At 46.9% G+C, this 19,089-nt stretch overlaps 1 protein-coding gene across 1 annotated transcript in view; it reads right to left on the minus strand.

Annotated features, from left to right (window-relative positions):
- macf1a (microtubule actin crosslinking factor 1a) overlaps nt 1-19,089 on the minus strand; it is a gene marked incomplete at its 5' end in the record, with an annotated part of 106,550 nt that overhangs the window by 49,271 nt on the left and 38,190 nt on the right. The window contains 23 exons of the mRNA XM_079232000.1: nt 5,212-5,394; nt 5,509-5,826; nt 7,072-7,278; nt 7,368-7,556; nt 7,688-8,286; nt 8,608-8,884; nt 8,971-9,198; nt 10,152-10,351; nt 11,210-11,339; nt 12,374-12,612; nt 12,984-13,046; nt 13,636-13,747; nt 13,883-14,039; nt 15,393-15,559; nt 15,674-15,991; nt 16,077-16,276; nt 16,406-16,529; nt 16,781-16,954; nt 17,040-17,231; nt 17,880-18,047; nt 18,240-18,413; nt 18,502-18,681; nt 18,783-19,016. Coding sequence (XP_079088126.1) covers nt 5,212-5,394; nt 5,509-5,826; nt 7,072-7,278; nt 7,368-7,556; nt 7,688-8,286; nt 8,608-8,884; nt 8,971-9,198; nt 10,152-10,351; nt 11,210-11,339; nt 12,374-12,612; nt 12,984-13,046; nt 13,636-13,747; nt 13,883-14,039; nt 15,393-15,559; nt 15,674-15,991; nt 16,077-16,276; nt 16,406-16,529; nt 16,781-16,954; nt 17,040-17,231; nt 17,880-18,047; nt 18,240-18,413; nt 18,502-18,681; nt 18,783-19,016 — 4,833 coding nt within the window. The remainder of the gene's footprint in view (nt 1-5,211; nt 5,395-5,508; nt 5,827-7,071; nt 7,279-7,367; nt 7,557-7,687; nt 8,287-8,607; nt 8,885-8,970; nt 9,199-10,151; nt 10,352-11,209; nt 11,340-12,373; nt 12,613-12,983; nt 13,047-13,635; nt 13,748-13,882; nt 14,040-15,392; nt 15,560-15,673; nt 15,992-16,076; nt 16,277-16,405; nt 16,530-16,780; nt 16,955-17,039; nt 17,232-17,879; nt 18,048-18,239; nt 18,414-18,501; nt 18,682-18,782; nt 19,017-19,089) is intronic.

The raw sequence follows: 19,089 nt of genomic DNA on the forward strand, positions 1-19,089 counted from the left end.
AGAAGAGGAGGAGGTGAAAGGTGTGAGGAAGAAGGAGATGGAGGGTGGGGGGTGAAGACAGTGGGAAGCAGGCAGGCGTGATTTAGGACATTTTTTTAAGCGTGTGCACAAAGACACACTCGGGCCTCCTGCTCTGCTGTCACCCAGACCAACCAGCCCTTCACAGGAATGTCCATCTGCAGCTTCGGGTTTAGGGCCTCGTAACACCACCAGTGTGTGTGTGTGTGTGTGTGTGTGTGTTCTCATCCCATCCGAAGACTATGTCAGCTGCCTAGGGACGGAGGGAGCCAGGGGCATGCAGGGGGATGTTGATGCCACACCTTAATGTGTGTGTATTTGTGTGTGAGGGTGGGGCGAGGAGACAGCTGAGATTCTGGATTGCACCCCGAAAAAGACTGGAATTAGAGGCATCCTGTTATGCGGGGTCTGCACACCTCTCCACAGAGCAACCCTAAATACAAACAGATTCCACAGTAGCACAGGATGGCCATGTATAAACATGTATGTGGGAAAGAGCAACACTCGGACCAGGCGGCATCTTTTTGATCCGGTTTCTCATTCAAAAACATGTATTTCATTTCACTTTCATTAATTTAAAATGTGAACACAAGCAGCTGTACAATAACTTTGCTTAAAGGGCCAGTGTGTAGCATTTAGTCTGTTTGACTCAAAATGGAGCATAACTTACTAAATGAACATCATGCTGTATTGAAGAAGACTTGAAACTAGAGATTGAGACATAAACTCATGTTTACAATTTTTACTGAGGGAATACATCAAGAGAGAAGTAGATTTATTTATATAGACTTCTATACAACCAGAGGAGTCGCCCCCTGGTGGTCAGGAGAGAGAATGCAGCTTTAAGACGTCTCAGCTTGTTACGATCTGCTAACCTCGCCACTAGATGCTACCAAATACCACACGCTGGCCCTTTAAAGAAAATTGGAAGTGGAACTCAGGAAAAAATTAAATAATATCACTGAATAAGTAAACAGCCAGCTTTCAATTAGAAGCACCAGAGACGCATTTTGAGTTTTAATACCCAAAAGGTTGTATTTACATATTTGTATTGTTTCATGAACTAATGCTAATTTTCTGCTTATAAAGAAGCAGACAGTGGAAGACTGCTCTCTTTCACAGTCTCTCTTTCTCTCCCTCTCTTTCGTTGACCCAGTAATTCACTGTGAGATCACCGTTGGAAAGTTTAAACAATAATCTGACGACATCACCTCCCACTCCCATGACCCCTTATTCCACGGCTACCCTCCACCCATACACCCCCCCAACACACACACAAACACACCACATCCTGAGCTCCCTCGTCTTTCTAAGCATCGGCATGACATCATCCCTCTGGATTGGGAATGGGGTCTGGTGGGGGAGGGGAGGGGTGTGGAGAGGGGGTGGCCGGGTCTGTTTTGGAGCCAGACAGACATGTTTAGTTTTGAAAATGAGCCCGAGCTGGATCGGTTACAGAAAAAGAGAAGGGGGGGTAGAAGGTAGGGGGAGGTGGAAACAAAGCAGGACAGGGGGGTGGGCTTCAAAGAGTGGACTCATTTAGCCCTCTCTCGAGGACAGAGGCAAATATGTGCTACGATATGGATAGAAACGAAATAATACAAAAAGGGTGAGATAGAGGACAGAAGCCTTCACCGTCTCCCTCGCCGTCCTCATCTCCTGATATCTGTCTGTGCATGCTGCGCTCCATCTCTCTCCGTTTGACTTTTCCTGTCTTATTCGCAACAATATGCCGCCTTTCCCTCCGTTGTCCTCCTATGAATAACCCCTCTGACCCCCCGGTTGGAGTGACAGCCCACTTCTCCGCGCTCTATATACCCCGCAGACAGCAGCTATTGAGCATTCTAGCCTTCACAGTCTGCCCGCACTGCACAGCGTCAACGGAGGACAGTCTTAATCAGAGCAAGGATGACATGCCGAACACCTACATGTCATCGGATTTGGTCTGGGCTCAGCCTTCTTGAATTATTCTTTTATGTGCAATTTTTTAAATGGATTTTCTAAATCAGGCATGGAAATCCAACTAAACAGAAGGGATGTACTGAATAGTTAAAGGCTTTTGAAGCTTCATTCATAATGTCGACATTTAAACTCTTCGTCGACATTTGATTACCGCCCATTTTCTTTTTTTTTCAGCCTGGTATTTCTGCACAGTTCACGGTGTTATTCAGTATTTGAGAATTCCAGTGGTTGGACGGTTTCAGACTCATGTGAAGTTTACTGAAAAGATTAGGTATCCCAAATATGTTTTTATCTAACAGAATATTTTACATTCTTGTTAGTTGGCATTTAGCCTTTCAAAAACAAAATAATGGTTTTCTCCGCAATGATGAGTTATCTATTTACTAAAGAAAGTTGATTTAATAAGAAAAAAATAGTAATTTAATCTGATGAATCCGTTTTTTTCAAATTAAAGATGATATATTTTGTATTTTGGGTGATGACATCATGAAATAGGATGACAGACATTCAAAGCTTCATTCAAAAACCTCAATAGGAGCTTTGATTGCATGAATAATTAAATTGGGTACAGGCCCTACTGAACAGACAGAGCGCCGCACAAACAAGAAGTCTTACAAACAACATCCACACAGGGGAAGGTCCAAACCGGCATGACGAATGTGCAAAACAAGGTCTGGCATCCAGTTCTCATTAAATGCATTCTTCTTATTTCTCAAGCTCAAAGTCATTCATATTACATAAACTCCCTACAGCAAGTCAGTCTTCTTATCATTACGGCAGAAGGCATTTGTATTTTCAACTGTTTATTGTTCAGAACTTTTCTGCAGGCCAAGTCGCAAATAATATTCTCTTTTGATCTCTCTTCATCTCTTCCAGTTCATCTTATCTCCGGGGATTTATTGTTGTAAATTCAATGCAGGGATCAAAAAGAAAACTGAGAAAGCTGGTTCTTAAAGAGTTCCCTTTTTTAAAATGAAAATGTTTCTATTTGAATTGGTTTACATCGGGGAGAGAAAACAACAATACATATGAATCGTCTTTTAGAATCATGGAAACGTGTTGACTGGAATCTTTCTGACAGCAGATTGTGAGTGCACCTGTAGGTCTGCACCATTCATTTACCTGCCCACGGCAAAATACATGGACCAGCTTCCTCTCTTTGTCTGAGTGGAGCTTCTCACAGCGCTCTCTCTCATCCCTCTCTCCCTCTCTCAACACCTCTTTATCTCCTCCGTCTGTTTGTTTTCTGCAACACATTTACTTGGCTTGCTCTCATTAAGGCACACACACACACACACACACACACACACACACACACACACACACACACACACACACACACACACACACACACACACCCAGAAACAGACAACAGGAGAGAAGAAGAAGAAACCAGCAGACGCAGAGACGTTAGTAGGTCAAGAGGGCGATGTGAAGACAATGAAGAGTTTTCACTCACTATCCAAATAATCAAATTAAGATCAGAGGAAAAAAAGGAGGGACAGAGAGAAGGAAGGAGGAGGAAGAGAAGAAAACACCTCATGGAATGGAAAAGAAAAATAAGTTCTTTGATCCACCCACACAGCTTGACAACAGTGGAGCCGATAACTGTCCACAGAACGAGCAGGAATCCTGCTACATTTTTCCAAATGCATGTAAACTATTAGCTGTCGCATCACATGACTCATCGGCCTTTGAAAAGAAAACAACACGACCGCCTGGCGCGCGTGGGGGATTTCGTGCGCATACGCGCGTGGTTTTCTGAAGTGGACAGGATGTTACATCACGTGCTCTTTAACGACAGCAGGCCTGTGCCCGTAAAGAGAGCAGTGAAGTACAATGGAGGTGCCAGCAAAGCGCATTCCTGAGGTCAGCTAGGATGCACTTCCACACGGTAAAGAGGAAATTATTTTTGAAATGCAGAAATGAACTCTTCATGCTAAAGCGTCGCAAGGAGGAAACAATAGTTGACGATGCGTTCATGTGAAGCCTGCTCTTTGGCTCCCTTCATTCCTCACACAATCCATACAGTTATGTTTATGTCCAAGTGACTCGGTAAATATGGCCTTTCTATCATAGGAGCTAGTGATGCGTCTGTGTCCACTTTGCTGCTTTAAAGAGAGGACAACTCTATAGGCTGTATGAAAATATTATATATATTAACATTTTTGATGATCTTTTTATGGAACAATTCACAAGAACGGATTGTAACGTAACTTAAAAGAGACTAGAAACTATAGAAGTGGACTAACGTCTATGTGGAGGACTCAGGACGGCATCAAAAGGATGTGGCGTTCAACTCCTGTTCAAATCCACTACAGCGCCAACAGTGTGAAAAACTAGCTAACGTTAGCTTAGAAATGGAGTCCTCTAATGTCAACAAAACGACCGGCTTGAAGCTAGGCTAAATACTAGAGGACTTCTGGTGAGTTTGAGCAGCAGAATGTAAATACAATCTGACCGGCAGCCATAAAAGCTAACAGATAGAAGGTTTCGTTATTACAGAACCTAGAGTCACCATGACGTGTACCTTATCATGTATGTATAATACGGGTAGATCAAATCAAGCATTCTGATTGGTTGAGAGTGAGTCACGGGGTGTACTTTATTCAGCCATAAAGTACTGTAGCAGCATCGTGATCAGGCATTATAAAGAGATGTGTGTGACTGATCACAATCTCTACTCCTAACCCACCACGAGAGTACACACACACACACAAACACACACACACACACACACACACACACACACAGAGAGGTAGAGGATAAGTACAGAGCTCTTCAGAGGCATTACAAATATCAATGTCACCATTCAGGACAGGCGGACACATAGCTCCTGGTACGCTGAAGGTTTTTTATCCGTGCAAATTAGTTTCATGGGCATGATGGGAAAAAGGGGAGAATGTGGAGACAAGCACATACGACCTTTCCCCACCCCTGAATTCAGTTAGATTCTCTCATGTCCCCAATAAAGCAGATAATATGGCTGCCTCGGCCAATGAGAACAGGCGTCTACTCGTACACGCGACTCATGTGTGCTGCAGAACATGCCACACGAAAACCAATCCAAGTGGAACCATGAGGAAAGAGGGACCAGATTCTCTGACCCTCCTCAACGCACAGCGGTATCTTTTTCTGTATGACCTCATACTGTCACGTCACACACTCATAACCACACACGCACCACATTCACACCTGTGTAAATACCCAGCAACAAGAAGTGCACCCTACCTTAAACTCCTGCAGCTGCTGTTTGATCATCTCCACCTCTGTGCCGACCATGCCCTGAGCGTTCAGCCCGTCTTCGGCCCTTCCCAGCATGCCTTGCAGCTCGGCCCCCAGCCGGTAGAACTCCCGGACCCTCTCGGCCGCGTCCTCGATCTGGTCCAACCTGACCTGGCCTCGCTCGCTCAGCTGGAGAACAGAGACATACAGGAAGTAGTAACTAGACGAAACTGACTCAACCGTCACGTCACATGAACGGAGCTGCGCTCCGCCATCATAACCATCGTCTTCCTCCTCCCTCACCTTGCCCGCCTGGCGGCTCAGAGCCTCCGACTCCCTCCTGAGAGCCAGGAGGTCGGGGGAGGAGCCCTCCCGCCTCAGCATGGTGGTGCAGTCCGACGTGTGACCCTCCAGCTCCACCCGGAGGTCGGCCAGACGGGACAGGAAGCCCTTCAGGGCGTCGGCCTGAGAGGCCAGGGAGTCGGCGTCGCGTCCGACGGAGCTGAAGGAGTCCAGCTCGTCATCGAGGTCGGCAATGCGCGAGAAGACGTCGCGTACGTTGGACTGAACCTCGCCGACGCCCTGCAGCCGGGACTCCAGGGAGGAGCAGCACTGCTCGATCTGACGGAGCAAAGAGAGGTGGAGGGAAAAGGTAAATGTGTGCATCATCATAAAGTGCATCATGTTATAGCAGGTTCATTTTTCAGGACCCTTTTTTTTCTTCTTTTCAGAGTGAAGTCACAATGTCAAGTCCCGTTTGCCGGTTGGCCAAAGAAAGCATACATTTATTTACGCTGAAAGAAGACGACGTTCCTGCGATACACAAAAGGTCGTCTGATAACACAGAGGAGGCTGTGTGAACGGAGCAAATCACCGGGACAGGAATAACATGCAAGCAAAAGTAGATTCTGTCTGGGTGCAAGTACAGTAGAAGCCTTATCTAAGAGGAGGGTGCAGCTACGACATCCGATCAATATAAAACAGATTACAAAAAAAAAACATCTCAGTGAATAACTCGTCCAGTGGTTTTTATATACAGTGAAAGTAAGAGTTCCTCTGATGGCTGGAACCTTAAATGGAACATTTAGGAGCCGTATTGCAGAAAACAGATGCGACGCTGTGGGTGCTGGGTTTAACAAAGCTCTGGTTTACATTTCAAACTGTGATAAAGTGTTAAACGTCCACAATGACCATATATGACGACTGTAACTCAAATGGCCGAAACTCTTCTGACAGCTACGGTTGTTCTGCTTTCTCTCACTTGTCTGCTAAGCACCCTGTGGCCTAACAGCCTGGAGCATTTACTAGGAAAAAGTTAAAATGTGTCCACGTGTGACCAATACCCACGCCACCACACTATTTAGGATGTCAAATGCAGTATGCTCCAAATACCAGGACGTCCTTCTGCATCCGGTGCATTTTGCAGTGCGCGATCTGGCTATTCTGACCCACAATCCATTGCGCAGCCACCGATGACAGCTTTAAAGCCAACCAGGAAGTTAGCGTCACAATGGTCCAAAAGCCAAAGAGAGTTTTACATTGAACCACTAAGCTAAAGATTGATTAATTTAGCGACTTTTTTAAGACACTTTTAAAACAAAGAGGTGTATTTACTGACGTGTATTACATTGTTGAACAAACTTTTAAATCTCTTCAGCTTGAGTGAACCCACAGACCTTATTTCAGGGATCAAACTAAGAACATTCAAAAACCCAGAGACTGAGACGACTCATTTCTGCAGCACTCCATTCGAACGAGAGGGTCAAAGTTGGAGTCGCAGTATGTCCTGATTGTATGCACACTGCGAGCACCAGTACATACTTTGTAAGGACTGCTGCAGTATTTCCCGTTGACTCTGCTCCTCACCTTGTCAGTTACTCCCTCATACTCTTTCTCTGTCCCTCTGGCCTGCTCCTGGAGCCTCTGTGCCCCGTCGGTGCTGCCTCCCAGTGTCTGGGGCGCGTCCTGGACCAGCCCCTGGGCCAGGTCTCTGAGGTAGACCACCTGAGGCTTCAGGGACCTCAGACTCTCCTGCTGACTTCTCAGCCGCTCCAGGCTCTTCGCACTGCATGCCTGAATGGGTGAGAGGCAAAAATGTCAAAAGTGTTCTTTTTTTTTAAAAGAACAATAAGGAGTCTCATGAGGACAATGTTTTAGGGCACCTGTGGTCCCAGAGCCTCCTGGACTTCGATCTGGTGCTTGGCGGCCTCCAGCCTCCTCTCTGCAGCCTGCCGGCCCTCTTCAAACTCCTTCAGGCGGCCGGTCAGCTCCTCCAGCTGGGCGGTGCGGTTGTGGAGCCTCTCGCCCAGTCCGTCCACCCTGCGGTTCAGCTGGGCTTTCTCATCTCGTACCTGCAGAAAAACAGATACATTTCCTTAGTTTGACTTTTAAAGCACTCACAATACTGATGATAAAACAAATACATACATATAATAGAACAATATTTACTGAGAGTAGCAATCAAAGTCTGAAAACTGCGTACCTCCTCCTCCCCGATGCAACATTGTTCCAGCAGCTGATCTGCTGCAGTATTCAAGGCCTCAAGGAGAGGTTGTCGTCTTTCGAGGTCCAGTGTCAGACCCCGGGCCTTGTGCAAAGCTTCATCCAGGGCTGCAGAGTCCAGCGACGGCTGGATCTCCCCGTCTTTCTGGTCGCACTCCGCTAACCACGGTATCAGCTCGGCCTTGTGCTGCTGGTAGGCCTCCGCTTTGCCCAGCGTGGTCTTCAGTCTGCTCTCTCGCTCCGAGATCCCCTGGTTCAGCCCCTCCCAGTCCTGCTTCAGGGAGGCCAGGCGGGACTGCAGGGCGGACCGCTCGTCTCCGCCCGCGGGGAGGGTGGCGAGCAGCGACGCCCCCTCGGCTTGAATCAGCTCGTAGGAACCCCGCTGGCTGGCGACCGCCCGCTGGAGGTCGTCCGTCTGCGCCAGCAGGGAGCGGACGGCCTCCGGCTGGCAGGGCAGGGAGTCTGTGGGAGCCTCTCTGGGATCGGCCCGCTTGTCGAGCCAGGAGCGCAACTCCTCGAACATCTGCTGGAACTGCTGGGTGGACGACAGAGCGGCCTGGAGCTGAGACAGGCCGTCGGCTAGAGGAGGAAAGAGCATGAGGGATTACAAACGTAAACACTAAAACACTACTACAAACAAATAGGATTTAAGGAGTTTTTGGTTGTATGTATTTCAGCGGGTTTGTTAGTCGTGGTTCTGATAATCAAAACAATATACCCATTACAGCTAAAGAGGGATTACGTTTGATGAAACCTTTCCTGATTCATTCATCAAAGTAAAGCATTATCTCTCTGGAGAAAACAAATCGGCATATAAATCAAGCACAAACATACTCGTATTCTCACATACATATACACTCATTTTACACACTTATTATATAAACCACAAAGTCGACAAACCTGCGCGCTCCTCCAAGTTCTTCAGCGGCCCGCTGACGCTCTCCAGTCGTTTACTCAGCTCTTCCTTCAGGTACGGTTCGGCCACGATGGCGCTCAGCTCCTCGCAGAGCCGCTCGGCCTCGGCCAGCTCGGTGCGGCGTCTCTCCAGCTCCGAGCGGATCTCTCCGGTTTCCTGCAGGCGGCGTTTTAGCGCCTCAGGCTGGGCGCTCAGCGAGGCCTGACCGTCCAGCCTCTCGGCCAGAGCAGAGACGCTGGAGGAGAGCTCTCTGAGCAAGGCCTGGGCCGGAGGAGGAAGAGGATGGTTAGAAGATGACACGGTCAAGGTGACGGCTTAACGCGACATCCCATCTAGACTAAACTCACCTGGTACCGCCCGCTGGTTCCTTGGGCCTGGTCGATGTGGTTCGATCTCTGGGTCAGTCGTTTCGTGAGGTCCTCCCATTGCTGGGTGATGGATCCCAGCTCGGTCCGCACCTCCTCCAGGTCCTTGGGGTCCTGAGCAGAATCACCAGTCTGGGAGAGGATCCCCTCGGCGGACTGGGTCAGCTGGTCGAACTGTGGCCGCCTGGTCTCGAACTCTCGCAGCATGAACTTGAAGAAAGAGGAATATTCCGTTAATGATGAGAAAATAAAGAAATATAGGGTTTCATGAAGAAGAGAATTGCATTTGCAAAAAAAATACTCATGCTGCACCAAAAGGAAATGTCATTTTTGCATTGCGTTACTCGCAGGATCATTTGTGGTTATTCGTTTCAGTCGCTTCAGTCGCTTCATTCACACTAGACGCGCCAGAGGGGAGGAGTGGCTTATCTCCATGGAAACATTTATCAAGTAAGCCATTTATTTCCGCCATCAACCATGGAAGAAATTACTACCATTTCTGCTTAGTACTTGTTGTGGAAGTCCCTGATAACTAAACGTCGTCTTGCTTGGGTTCATTACATCATCGCTCTGTGATTTGGTATTTTAATTGTACCATATGAAGTCTTAAGTTTGCCAAGCCTTAAAATATGTTCTTATCCTCATACTCAGCTTGCTTATGTGGATTTAAATAAATATAAATAATATAATTTATTGAATTACATTTAATAATATAAATATTTAATTTTTATTTATATTTATATATTCAATTAAATATATGTATATACTACATTTATATATTTAATAAAATAAATTAATATTTATAAAGATATATATGTATATTAATATTATATATTATTATCAATTATTATTTCTATTTTTGTGCAATACTGTTATATCTTTTATATTTTGTGCCTTATTTTTATTTATTTTTTACCTTAAGTTTATTCTAATTCTGTGTGTTAGGAGGACCCAGCAAAATAAGCATTTCATTGTATAGAATAACTCTGTTATCTGTGCATTTAAGTGCAAAAATAAGATACATACAATCTAATAATTAACGGAAAGAGTGTGTATATATATATACATATATTTGTATTTAGAGTGCAATAAGTTATTAATACATACTAGTCGTTTCCATTATTCTGTGGTTTTCTTGTTATGCCTACTGTCTGCTCACATACCTGTGCTTGTTGCTTCTGCGTGTTGAGCATGTTGGGGTCGATGCTCAGCGGTCCCAGCACGCTCATCATCAGCTCCTTCTCTCTCAGCCACGGGCCCAGCTGAGCCGCCGCCGAGGCGAAGCTGCCCAGCCGGTCGGCACACGTCTCCAGCTCCGTCTGCCTCTGGGACGCGGTCTGATTGGCCGTCTGCCAGCGGGAGTCTGTAGGAACAAAACCAATAGTTGATGTTGATGAATGTGTGAATATGTTTTTGGATGCAGGTCGTCATGAAGCGTATTCATTGCTAGATGTTACTCGTTTCCTTGCTTTGCTTTTTACGTTGTCCAACATTAAAAAGGTGCAATGTGTGCACAGACTGTATGTAGAGCCCCCGGTCAGCGGCTCAGTTAACACAATTTAAGAAATGAAGACTGTACATGTAGATTGCATGGCTGCAGTAATGGAGGTTAAATGCTGCCACCTATTTGTTTGGAGCGCGTGGCCAAGTTTTACAAAATGCACCTTTAAAGTACTAATACAGCACAGGGAGAAAAACTTGACAACAATTAGACAATCTTTGTCCTCTGTCCTTCCTTCTACTCCTCTCCGACTTATGTTCTGAGCATCCTTATGTGTGGCATTATAAAATGTGTGGCATTATAAAAAATGAAATATGAAGGCCCCCTTCTTGGATTTCACCTTCCATATTTCGGTCTTGGTTACCTCACAGGAGGCCCTGTTAAAAATATAAAGTACGCGAGTGAACAAATAGCTCCGACAGGAACACTTCCCACTCTCTCCCTTGATAATATTGATCTCAGCACAGCGCCACTTTGTTTTCAACATTCTTCAACAACACGCCACAGTAACAACGCAGAGTCTTGTTCCCTTCGTTTCTGATTTAAGCCCCGCCCCCCTTTTCTTTTGCTTCTTTAGTTTTATTACTTGACAATGACAATGTTGACATATTCAAAATGAGACAGAGCTCTAATCTATCTAGTTTCTGGAAAATGTCCGTCTCATCATCTTGCCATATTTCTTCATGTATTTATTTATTTTCTCTCATCTGCAGCACCTACCGATCTCTTGCAGCTGCTGTCTCCAGCTGTCTGCCTCCGGAGAGTCAGGATGGTCAGCGATCAGCTTCCTCAGCGTGCTCTTCAGCTCCTCCACCTTCCCAGAGTGCTCGGCCAGCTCTGAAAGCAGGGCCTTGAAGGGAAAGGGAAGAAGACCGTGGCGTCAACTTAAAACACAAAATGTAGCCGAGAGCCGTTTTCAGGCTTCACAAAGCTGAGCCAAGTCACTTCAACTGGTTTCATTCTGTATAAAGGTTTCATCATTACAGTGTATGGAGCCGTTCATTAACTACACACTCAAAGTCCCACCAGTCATGTTTCTTGGGAAGCTTTTGGGGATACGTTTCAACGACTTGATTTAAAACATTCACCTAGTTTGGTGATGTTTGGACAAACTGCGATTGGTTTATGGTCAAGTTAGCACCAGGCCCATGCACATTTAGTGGCGCCCCCTATTGAGCGATTTAAAAAATAGTTTTACAAACGTGGTCCAACATGGTCAGGAAACATATCCTGCGAGTTTCATAGTGATTGGACCAAAAATGTCCAGAGTTACAGTCTGATTTGTACTATGCCCCGCCCATTTTTGGAGTTTAGCAGCGCCCCCTAGTGGTCAGTTTGAATGCAACATTCAGGGTATGTTCCAGGCTGCCAGTTTCATGATGATTGGACCAACGCTTATGGAGTTGAGCCACACCCTTTCATTTGTCAGTGTCATCAAATTCAATTAGATATCAACAAGCTTTACGCAACTTACACTAAGCTTGGTCCAATCATGATCTGCGGGACATTAGGTAGCAATCGGACTTAGGGTTTAGGAGGAAATATGTTGTTCAGTTCGGTCCCAGAGGCTTTTCTACTGAGCTGGAAATCTTTCCCAAATTTAAAGTCAGTTGGACTTCAAATCACATTTTTGAGCGTTAATTACAATGCCATTATGTGGCTGATTAGAGTCATATTTCCTGGGAAGGACATATCATTTCCAGGTTTCATGTTTCTAGCTCGTTCCAGCTCACTTTGAGCCCCAATTGATAAATGCCAACGTGAGTATTCTGATCTGTGGATTTAGATACGAGCAGATATGTCTGTGTCAATGTGGGTGCGATGAATAAATGGAAAGGTGACTAGTACTCATGTAGGTAAAGGGTCATAAAACAGGCCCCCTACCTTGTTCTCCTGAGCCTGGGCGCGCACCGCCTCAGGCTTGGAGGGGGAGGCGGTCTGTCCCTGCTTCAGGCTGTGCTCTCTGTCCGTCAGCCAGCTCTTGAGCTCGTCGGCGCCCTGCTTGGCCTTCTGCCTCAGCTCCAGCGAGGTGTTCTGGTGGCCGAGACGCTCCTTCAGCCCGCCGCCCAGCGTCTCGTATCGAGCGTTCACATCGGACACGGCGACCTGGAGCTCCGTCAGGTCTGAGGGCGCGGGAAGAGAAACGGGAGAGAGATTAGCAGCGAGGCCGGTACGAAAAATAAAACAAGTAAAATAAACAGAAATATAAACCAGTAAAGCTAGGCGGTGCAGATAAAGGAAGTCCTGCAGATCCTGATGTTAAAATATTTTTATTTCTTTTAATTGAACAAATTTGCCACTGACAGATGTTTTGCACGGACATACAGCCGACAGAGACAGGACGGTATAATACACTGGCAACAGTGAAACACTGCAGGAATCGCTCAAAGTGACCAGAAGTCATGAACACCGATATAACTGGAGAATTATTCAATCAGGCTCATCACAGAGACTCGTTTTCAGGAGGCAATAGATAAGGAGAGAGAGAGCTCACCTTTACAGGTGTGAATGCCATTGACACTGCTGGGACCTGATGAGCCATTGATGTGAGGAGCACCTGGAAGGAGGAACACACACACACACATACACACCTGACTGAGACAGTGGCATCACAACATACACTCGCACAAGCAATGGTCGCACACAAAACAGGGCCAGTGATTTACTGACGAGTTCAGAAATGTGAACACAGCTTCAGTTCTGTACGAACTCGACAGCGATGACGTCGTGTTGTTAGGGACATACTAGGTTAAAAAAAGAAAAGATTACAGAGAAAATGTCTAGATTAAAGTCCTACATTTACTAGAATAAAATCTGGATATTCTCTGAAATTAAAATTCCATTTGCGAGAAATATTTCTTTGGGTCAAGGAACCATGCCTTACTTTGGATCAATTTTTAAAATGTTACTTTTAACTAATGATATTTCCTTCTGCCTTCCACAAAAAAAAAAGAGTAAAATAATGCTTTACTAATTATGGACTTGCCAGTTACCATGACCGTAGATCAAATTATTTCATAACCCCTTTTTCCACCTGCCTACACCATTTGAGTCTCACCTAAAATCGCTTCCAAAAATGCTCTCATGAGGAAAATTAATCGTGAAAACTGAGGGCGGGTTGGAGGACGGATGTGTTTGGCTCTTACCAGTTTTGGTCTGGTGAGCGGTGACGTCGATGATGAGGGACTCCAGCTCTGAGCCCGTCTTGTTCAGCTCCTGAACCCGTGATCCCTGAGACTCCCAGTCATTCAACAAGTCCTGGAGGCAAAATGCATTTTGCTGAGTCGTGGTGCTTTGAGAGCACATTACATAGTCACTGATAATTCCCTAAATGTCTCCCTTTTCTTCACATTATAAAACCGGAAGATGCAAAGTTGTTGCGTTGCGGCACACCTTGAGCTGCTGGACTCTCCTCTGCAGGCTCTCTGTGTTGAGGTTGGCCTCTTTGGACGGCAGCTGGTCCTGCGCCGTCTGAAGCCACCTGGAGAGGGAGCCAGAGAGCCCGCGGAACTGGAGCAGCTGCTGCTCGCAGGCCTGGATCGCAGCGAACCTGTGAAGGGGATGATGTGAGGAAGAGGATGGTGTGAGGAAGAGGATGGTGTGAGGAAGAGGATGGTGTGAGGAACAGTCGGAGAAGGAAGGAGAGAGAGGTCGAGGAGGAGTTGGGTGAAGCAGGGGCCGAAGATGAAGAGAGGCGAGGACAGAGCTTAAATCACATTTTTAGGTTTGCAAATGAAAACAATTGCTTGATCTCTCTCACGCGCACTCTTTTTACATTATGTTCTCTAAAAAAACATAATAATAATAATTAAAGGTCCACTCTGGCCAGCGTTAACGCGGCCTTGACCTCCCTCGCTTTGGATGTGATCTGTCAGGAGACTGGGCATGAAAAGTGCTGACTGGCTGTAGACAAAACAGCTCTGAGGATTCCACCAGTATCGTTATCACGCTGCTATTTTCTCCCCTCGGGAGTCGAGGCCGGGAGACATCTGAGCGGGCCGTTTATAGGACGGACAATGAGCCTCGTCCAGCCTGCTTATATTAGCACCCCCCGACCTGATCATCAGCTCTCACACACACACACACACACACACACACACACACACACACACACACACACACACACAGCACACACAGTAAAGTAACCAACTGCTGCGGAACATTAGTCAACGCAGTAAATAATCATGAACAGTACGTTCTGTGAGTGTAACAAGGTCACTAAGATAACAAGCTACTGACACCCAGAACATATTAAAACATGTCCATAAAACTACTCCCACTACTCAATAAACTCTTGTATAATTAAATAAATCTGCACCAGACTGATAGTATTTATAAACTCCAAGCCCCTCCTCCCCCTTCTGTGAGGCTGCTCCCTAATACCACGTCAGACGGGGTCGGCATAGCAACTGGTGCTCCGGGAAGACTACGAATTTAGAAAATACATTTTGGAAATGCCAGCGGCTTGGTCTGTTCTCAGAGTCAGTATAAACAGGCCCATCACATCTAATCAAATCTTCATTTTGGGTCTCTGAAGGTTATTTGGTTCATTGTCAGTCAAACTGACAATAAGTAAGTGTTGTCATGTTTCAACATTAACATGTGAAGATAAATAATCGATATCCTGACAACTTTGTATTTGGTGCCCCCTTGTGTCTGTAATGGTCCACTGCCGGATTTATGAGAAAGGGATTAAAAAGGTTCAGATTTGATCCTAAAATAATCATTCCCATGACTCCCATCTCTATATGTAACCTTAGTTATTATTAATAATAATAATACATAATATTATTTCCTACTGAAGCAAAGCAACCATGTTAACCAAGACCACAAAAAGACTTACAATTAAGGCTGCATACATTTAGAAAAAGGCACTTCTCTCTTGTTCAGTTGACATGTTTACCTTCTGCTGACATTGGCTTCCAGCTGGGTGAACTCATCAGACACTCCTTTAACGTTCTCCAATAAGCTTCGAGTGTTGTTGAAAGCTTTCGATTGGTTGAGCTCGGTGCCGAGGTTGCAGAAGGACTTCAGCTGTCCGGCTTCCTGCTCCAGCTCGGACTTGACCTCCTGAGAAAAGGACCAGTGTTAAATGGGCCGACAGTAAAACCGATCCGAGAGGTTTTAAGAAGTCTTAGAAACTCAAGTGAGACCTATAGAAAGCTATTTGACACCCCTGCTGACCTCGATGGTCTGCCTGTAGTCGTCCACGCTGCGGTCCGGCTGGCCCGCCGGGCTCAGAGCCTTCAGCCGGCTCTGGGTAAAGGCCCGGAGGTCGGTCCCCAGCCGCTCGTAGCCCTCCAGCCTGGGCAACAGCCCTTTGAGCTCAGCCTCCCTCTCTGCCTGGCTAGCCTGTGCTGCGGCGTAGCGCTGAGTCAGATCATCCAGAGCGCCCTGGAGGCCGGAGGCCGTGGAGGCGTCGGAGCTCTGGAGGAGTTTGGAAATGGACTCTCGCGTTGCCTCCACGCTGCCCTGCCTGGACAGCAGCTCCTGGCGAAGTTTCTGGGGAAAAGAGGACGAGACTTAGAATGCAAACTTCAGGAAATATTTATGCGACCTGCAGCGCTTCCTCTGGATGTACTCCTACCTGGTTCTGTGTCAGGGCGTCTTGCACGGCCTGTGCGGTGGGCTCGACCGGGCCGGGCTTCAGAACCAGCTTGTCCAGCCAGCTCAGCAGACCCTTCAGGCCCTCCTGGACGCTGACCGACTGGGCCACAGCCGTCTGCAGCTGCTCGGCTCGTTCCGACACGGACGCAGAGAGGGAGCCAAACCTCTTCTCTAAACCATCTGAAAATAAAACGTTACATTTTTTATTTAAAAAAAAAAAATCACTCCATCCATTTAAATCCCATCCAGGAGGAGCTGTCTGGGGATGAGACGAAGGGGGGGGAGCGCAGATTGGGGGAGTTCAGTTACCTGCAGCACAGAGGATGTCAACAGCTTTCAGGGAAGGAGACTCGTCCGTGCTGACCAGATCTCTTCCTGCTCTCTTCACCTTCTCCAGCTGCACTGAACGCTCGGCCAGCTCGTCCTGCAGCAGCTGAGGACAGATGACATACTCCAGAGTCAAAAAAACTAAAAAACAAGGTTCCCACATACTTTCCATTATAGTGTTGAACCTCTTTTTCCAGACGTTTGTTTCTTTAATCATTTAAAAACTATTTGGTCAAAACTGAACTTGACGTATCGTCTGGAAATATAATTTTACATCCTCTGAAAATTGAGCCCCTTTTCTTCCTTCCTTTCCCTCACCCTGCATGTTTGTGATAATGTTTGTGAGCGGTGCTTCACCTGTACTTGTCGTAGTGTGTCCTGCAGGTTCTGGGGGTCCGTTTCCCCACTGGGCTTGACTATGCTTTGGTTCTGTTCCTGAGCGCTCAGCCAAGAGTGGACGGAGACGACCTCATCCTGGTACTGCTGGTACCGCTCCAACAGGCCGGACAAGCGGCCGCCCAAGTCCGTCGACTGAGATCACCGAGAGAGAGTTTCAGTGCGTGCGTGTGAATTCAAGACAACGATGCAAGAACTCAGAAAGTCCAGTATGCCTCACCTTGGTGTGTATAGTTGTGTATCTGTGGTTGGCATCCTGCAGCTTGTCAGTTACCAGCTGCTTGGTGCTGTCCAGGGCTGGGTCTGAACCGCCGACTTGCTCCAGAGCTCCTTGGACAGAGTCCAGAACCTTCTGACCCGAGATGGAAACAAAGCGCAGGTCCGCCTTGTGGCAAATGACATCCTCAGCCAGCTGGAAATACAGATATGTTTACAGGTCAGTTGGGGACAAATTCACGCAGATATGTGCAGCATGTCTAGCATTGGAAGAAGAAGAAAAAGAAAAGCACAGTTTGAACCTGCAGGTGCCATTCTGAGACTGAAAAGGTGCAACATACAGGATTCAGAGCATGAATATAGTATGTAAGGATATCGTGGAGTAATTTCTCCAGAAGCAGGGCATTCATTTCCCCCTTTACACCTTCCCTGTGTGTTTTGTTGACATTCAGCACCGCTGCCGTAGCTTGCGCTATTAGCGGCGTTAGCTTCGAGCCTAGCTCAGCTGTCTCCATGTTGAGAGCCAGGTGGAGGCAATGGATAACCTTCCTATGCTTTATACTCCACCTTTAAATTAGTCGTTTTCTTTACATTTTGACATTCTCTTTTTTGCATCTATCTGCAGGTCTAAAGCGCTGCTGCTCTTAAAATTTGGTCAGACACGACCGAACTGTACTCCTCCCTCTTGTGGACAATCTGCAGCCTGTTAAATGGGAACAATACACTCACACACACGTTTGTGATTGAGTTTGTGAGAAAGTTAGGAACTACACATTCACAAAAGTGAATGAATAACGTTAAACAATAAATAGAAAAACGTCCATTATCTTATTAATGCGTGTACCTTTCTGTGCTCGTCCAGTCTGCCCTTCAGTCCCTGTGCATCGGTTTCTCCTTCCCCCAGGGAACGCAGCTCCTGTTCATTTTGTTCAAGCCAGGCACCTAAACTTCCATGTTCTTGGAGGAACTTTGTCAGCTCATCCTTCAGAGCCTCAGACTTCCTCAGACGGTCCTGGAAGAAATTGTCACAACAGTAAGAGTCAGGTAGCTATGAGAAAATACTCTTGCATATTACAGTTGAAACCCCGAGACCATCACTGGCATACAATTAAGTTGCAATAATATAAAAGGTCCATATATCACAGATAAGCACACAAGACAGATCAAGAGGCCTTGAACACACATCTGTACTCATTTTGAGTACCTGGCAGCTCTGCAGCCGGTCCTGGTGCTGGGCCTGCAGCTGGTCCAGGGCGGCCCGGAGACGCTGCTTCTCTTCAGGAGGCACAGTGGAGTCCGGCTGGTCCAGAAGGGAGCGGGTCGACTGTGCGATCTGAAGCAGCTGAGCCTGTTGAGCCTGGAGCTGCTGAAGCTCCGCCTGGGAGAGAGGGCGACAGGTCAGGAACTTACCTATCGCCTAACCTTAAAGTCAGAAATGTGCTTTGCGTAGAACAGAGGTTCCAAACCTGCAGCGTCTCTGTGTGTGACATCACAGCGCCCTCTGGCTGTGAGAAGGGCGTATCGGTGATATCTTGGGCCACTCCGGGTCCAACTCCTCTCCCGCCTGGTTGGTTGAGGGAGGACAACTCGCTCAGCAGAGAGTCTATCTGACCTTGGGTCTCCTGGAGATCCTCCACAGCCTTCGCCTGGAGGAAAGGGGAGAAATAAAAAGGGAGGGTGAGTCCAAAAAAGAGCCACAAGTAAACAATAATACATATCTTTAGACTACAACCACTCCTCTACTCACCCTCTGTGTGTTCTGCTGTACAGTGGTGTTGATGGCTGTGTCCAGCTCCGACAGCGACGTGTTTGCTGAGTCTTTAAGGGCGCTGTACTGCTCCTTCATTCTCGTTAGCGCCCCCTGGAGGCTCTCCCGCTCCTCTGGGCTCAGACTCTCGCTCCGGTCTGCCAGGAGGTCCTCCACGGAGCGGATGGTCTCGGCGATGCCCCCCTCTTTGGTCTGGAGGTCCTTCTGTGCTTCCTGCAGATGGCAAAATGTATTTGGTCAAAAAAGTAAACTGAGAAGGCAAATAAATGCCGTGAGTTAAAATAAT

This window comes from Taurulus bubalis, assembly GCF_910589615.1.
Source record: "Taurulus bubalis genome assembly, chromosome: 16".
Lineage (NCBI taxonomy): Eukaryota > Metazoa > Chordata > Actinopteri > Perciformes > Cottidae > Taurulus > Taurulus bubalis.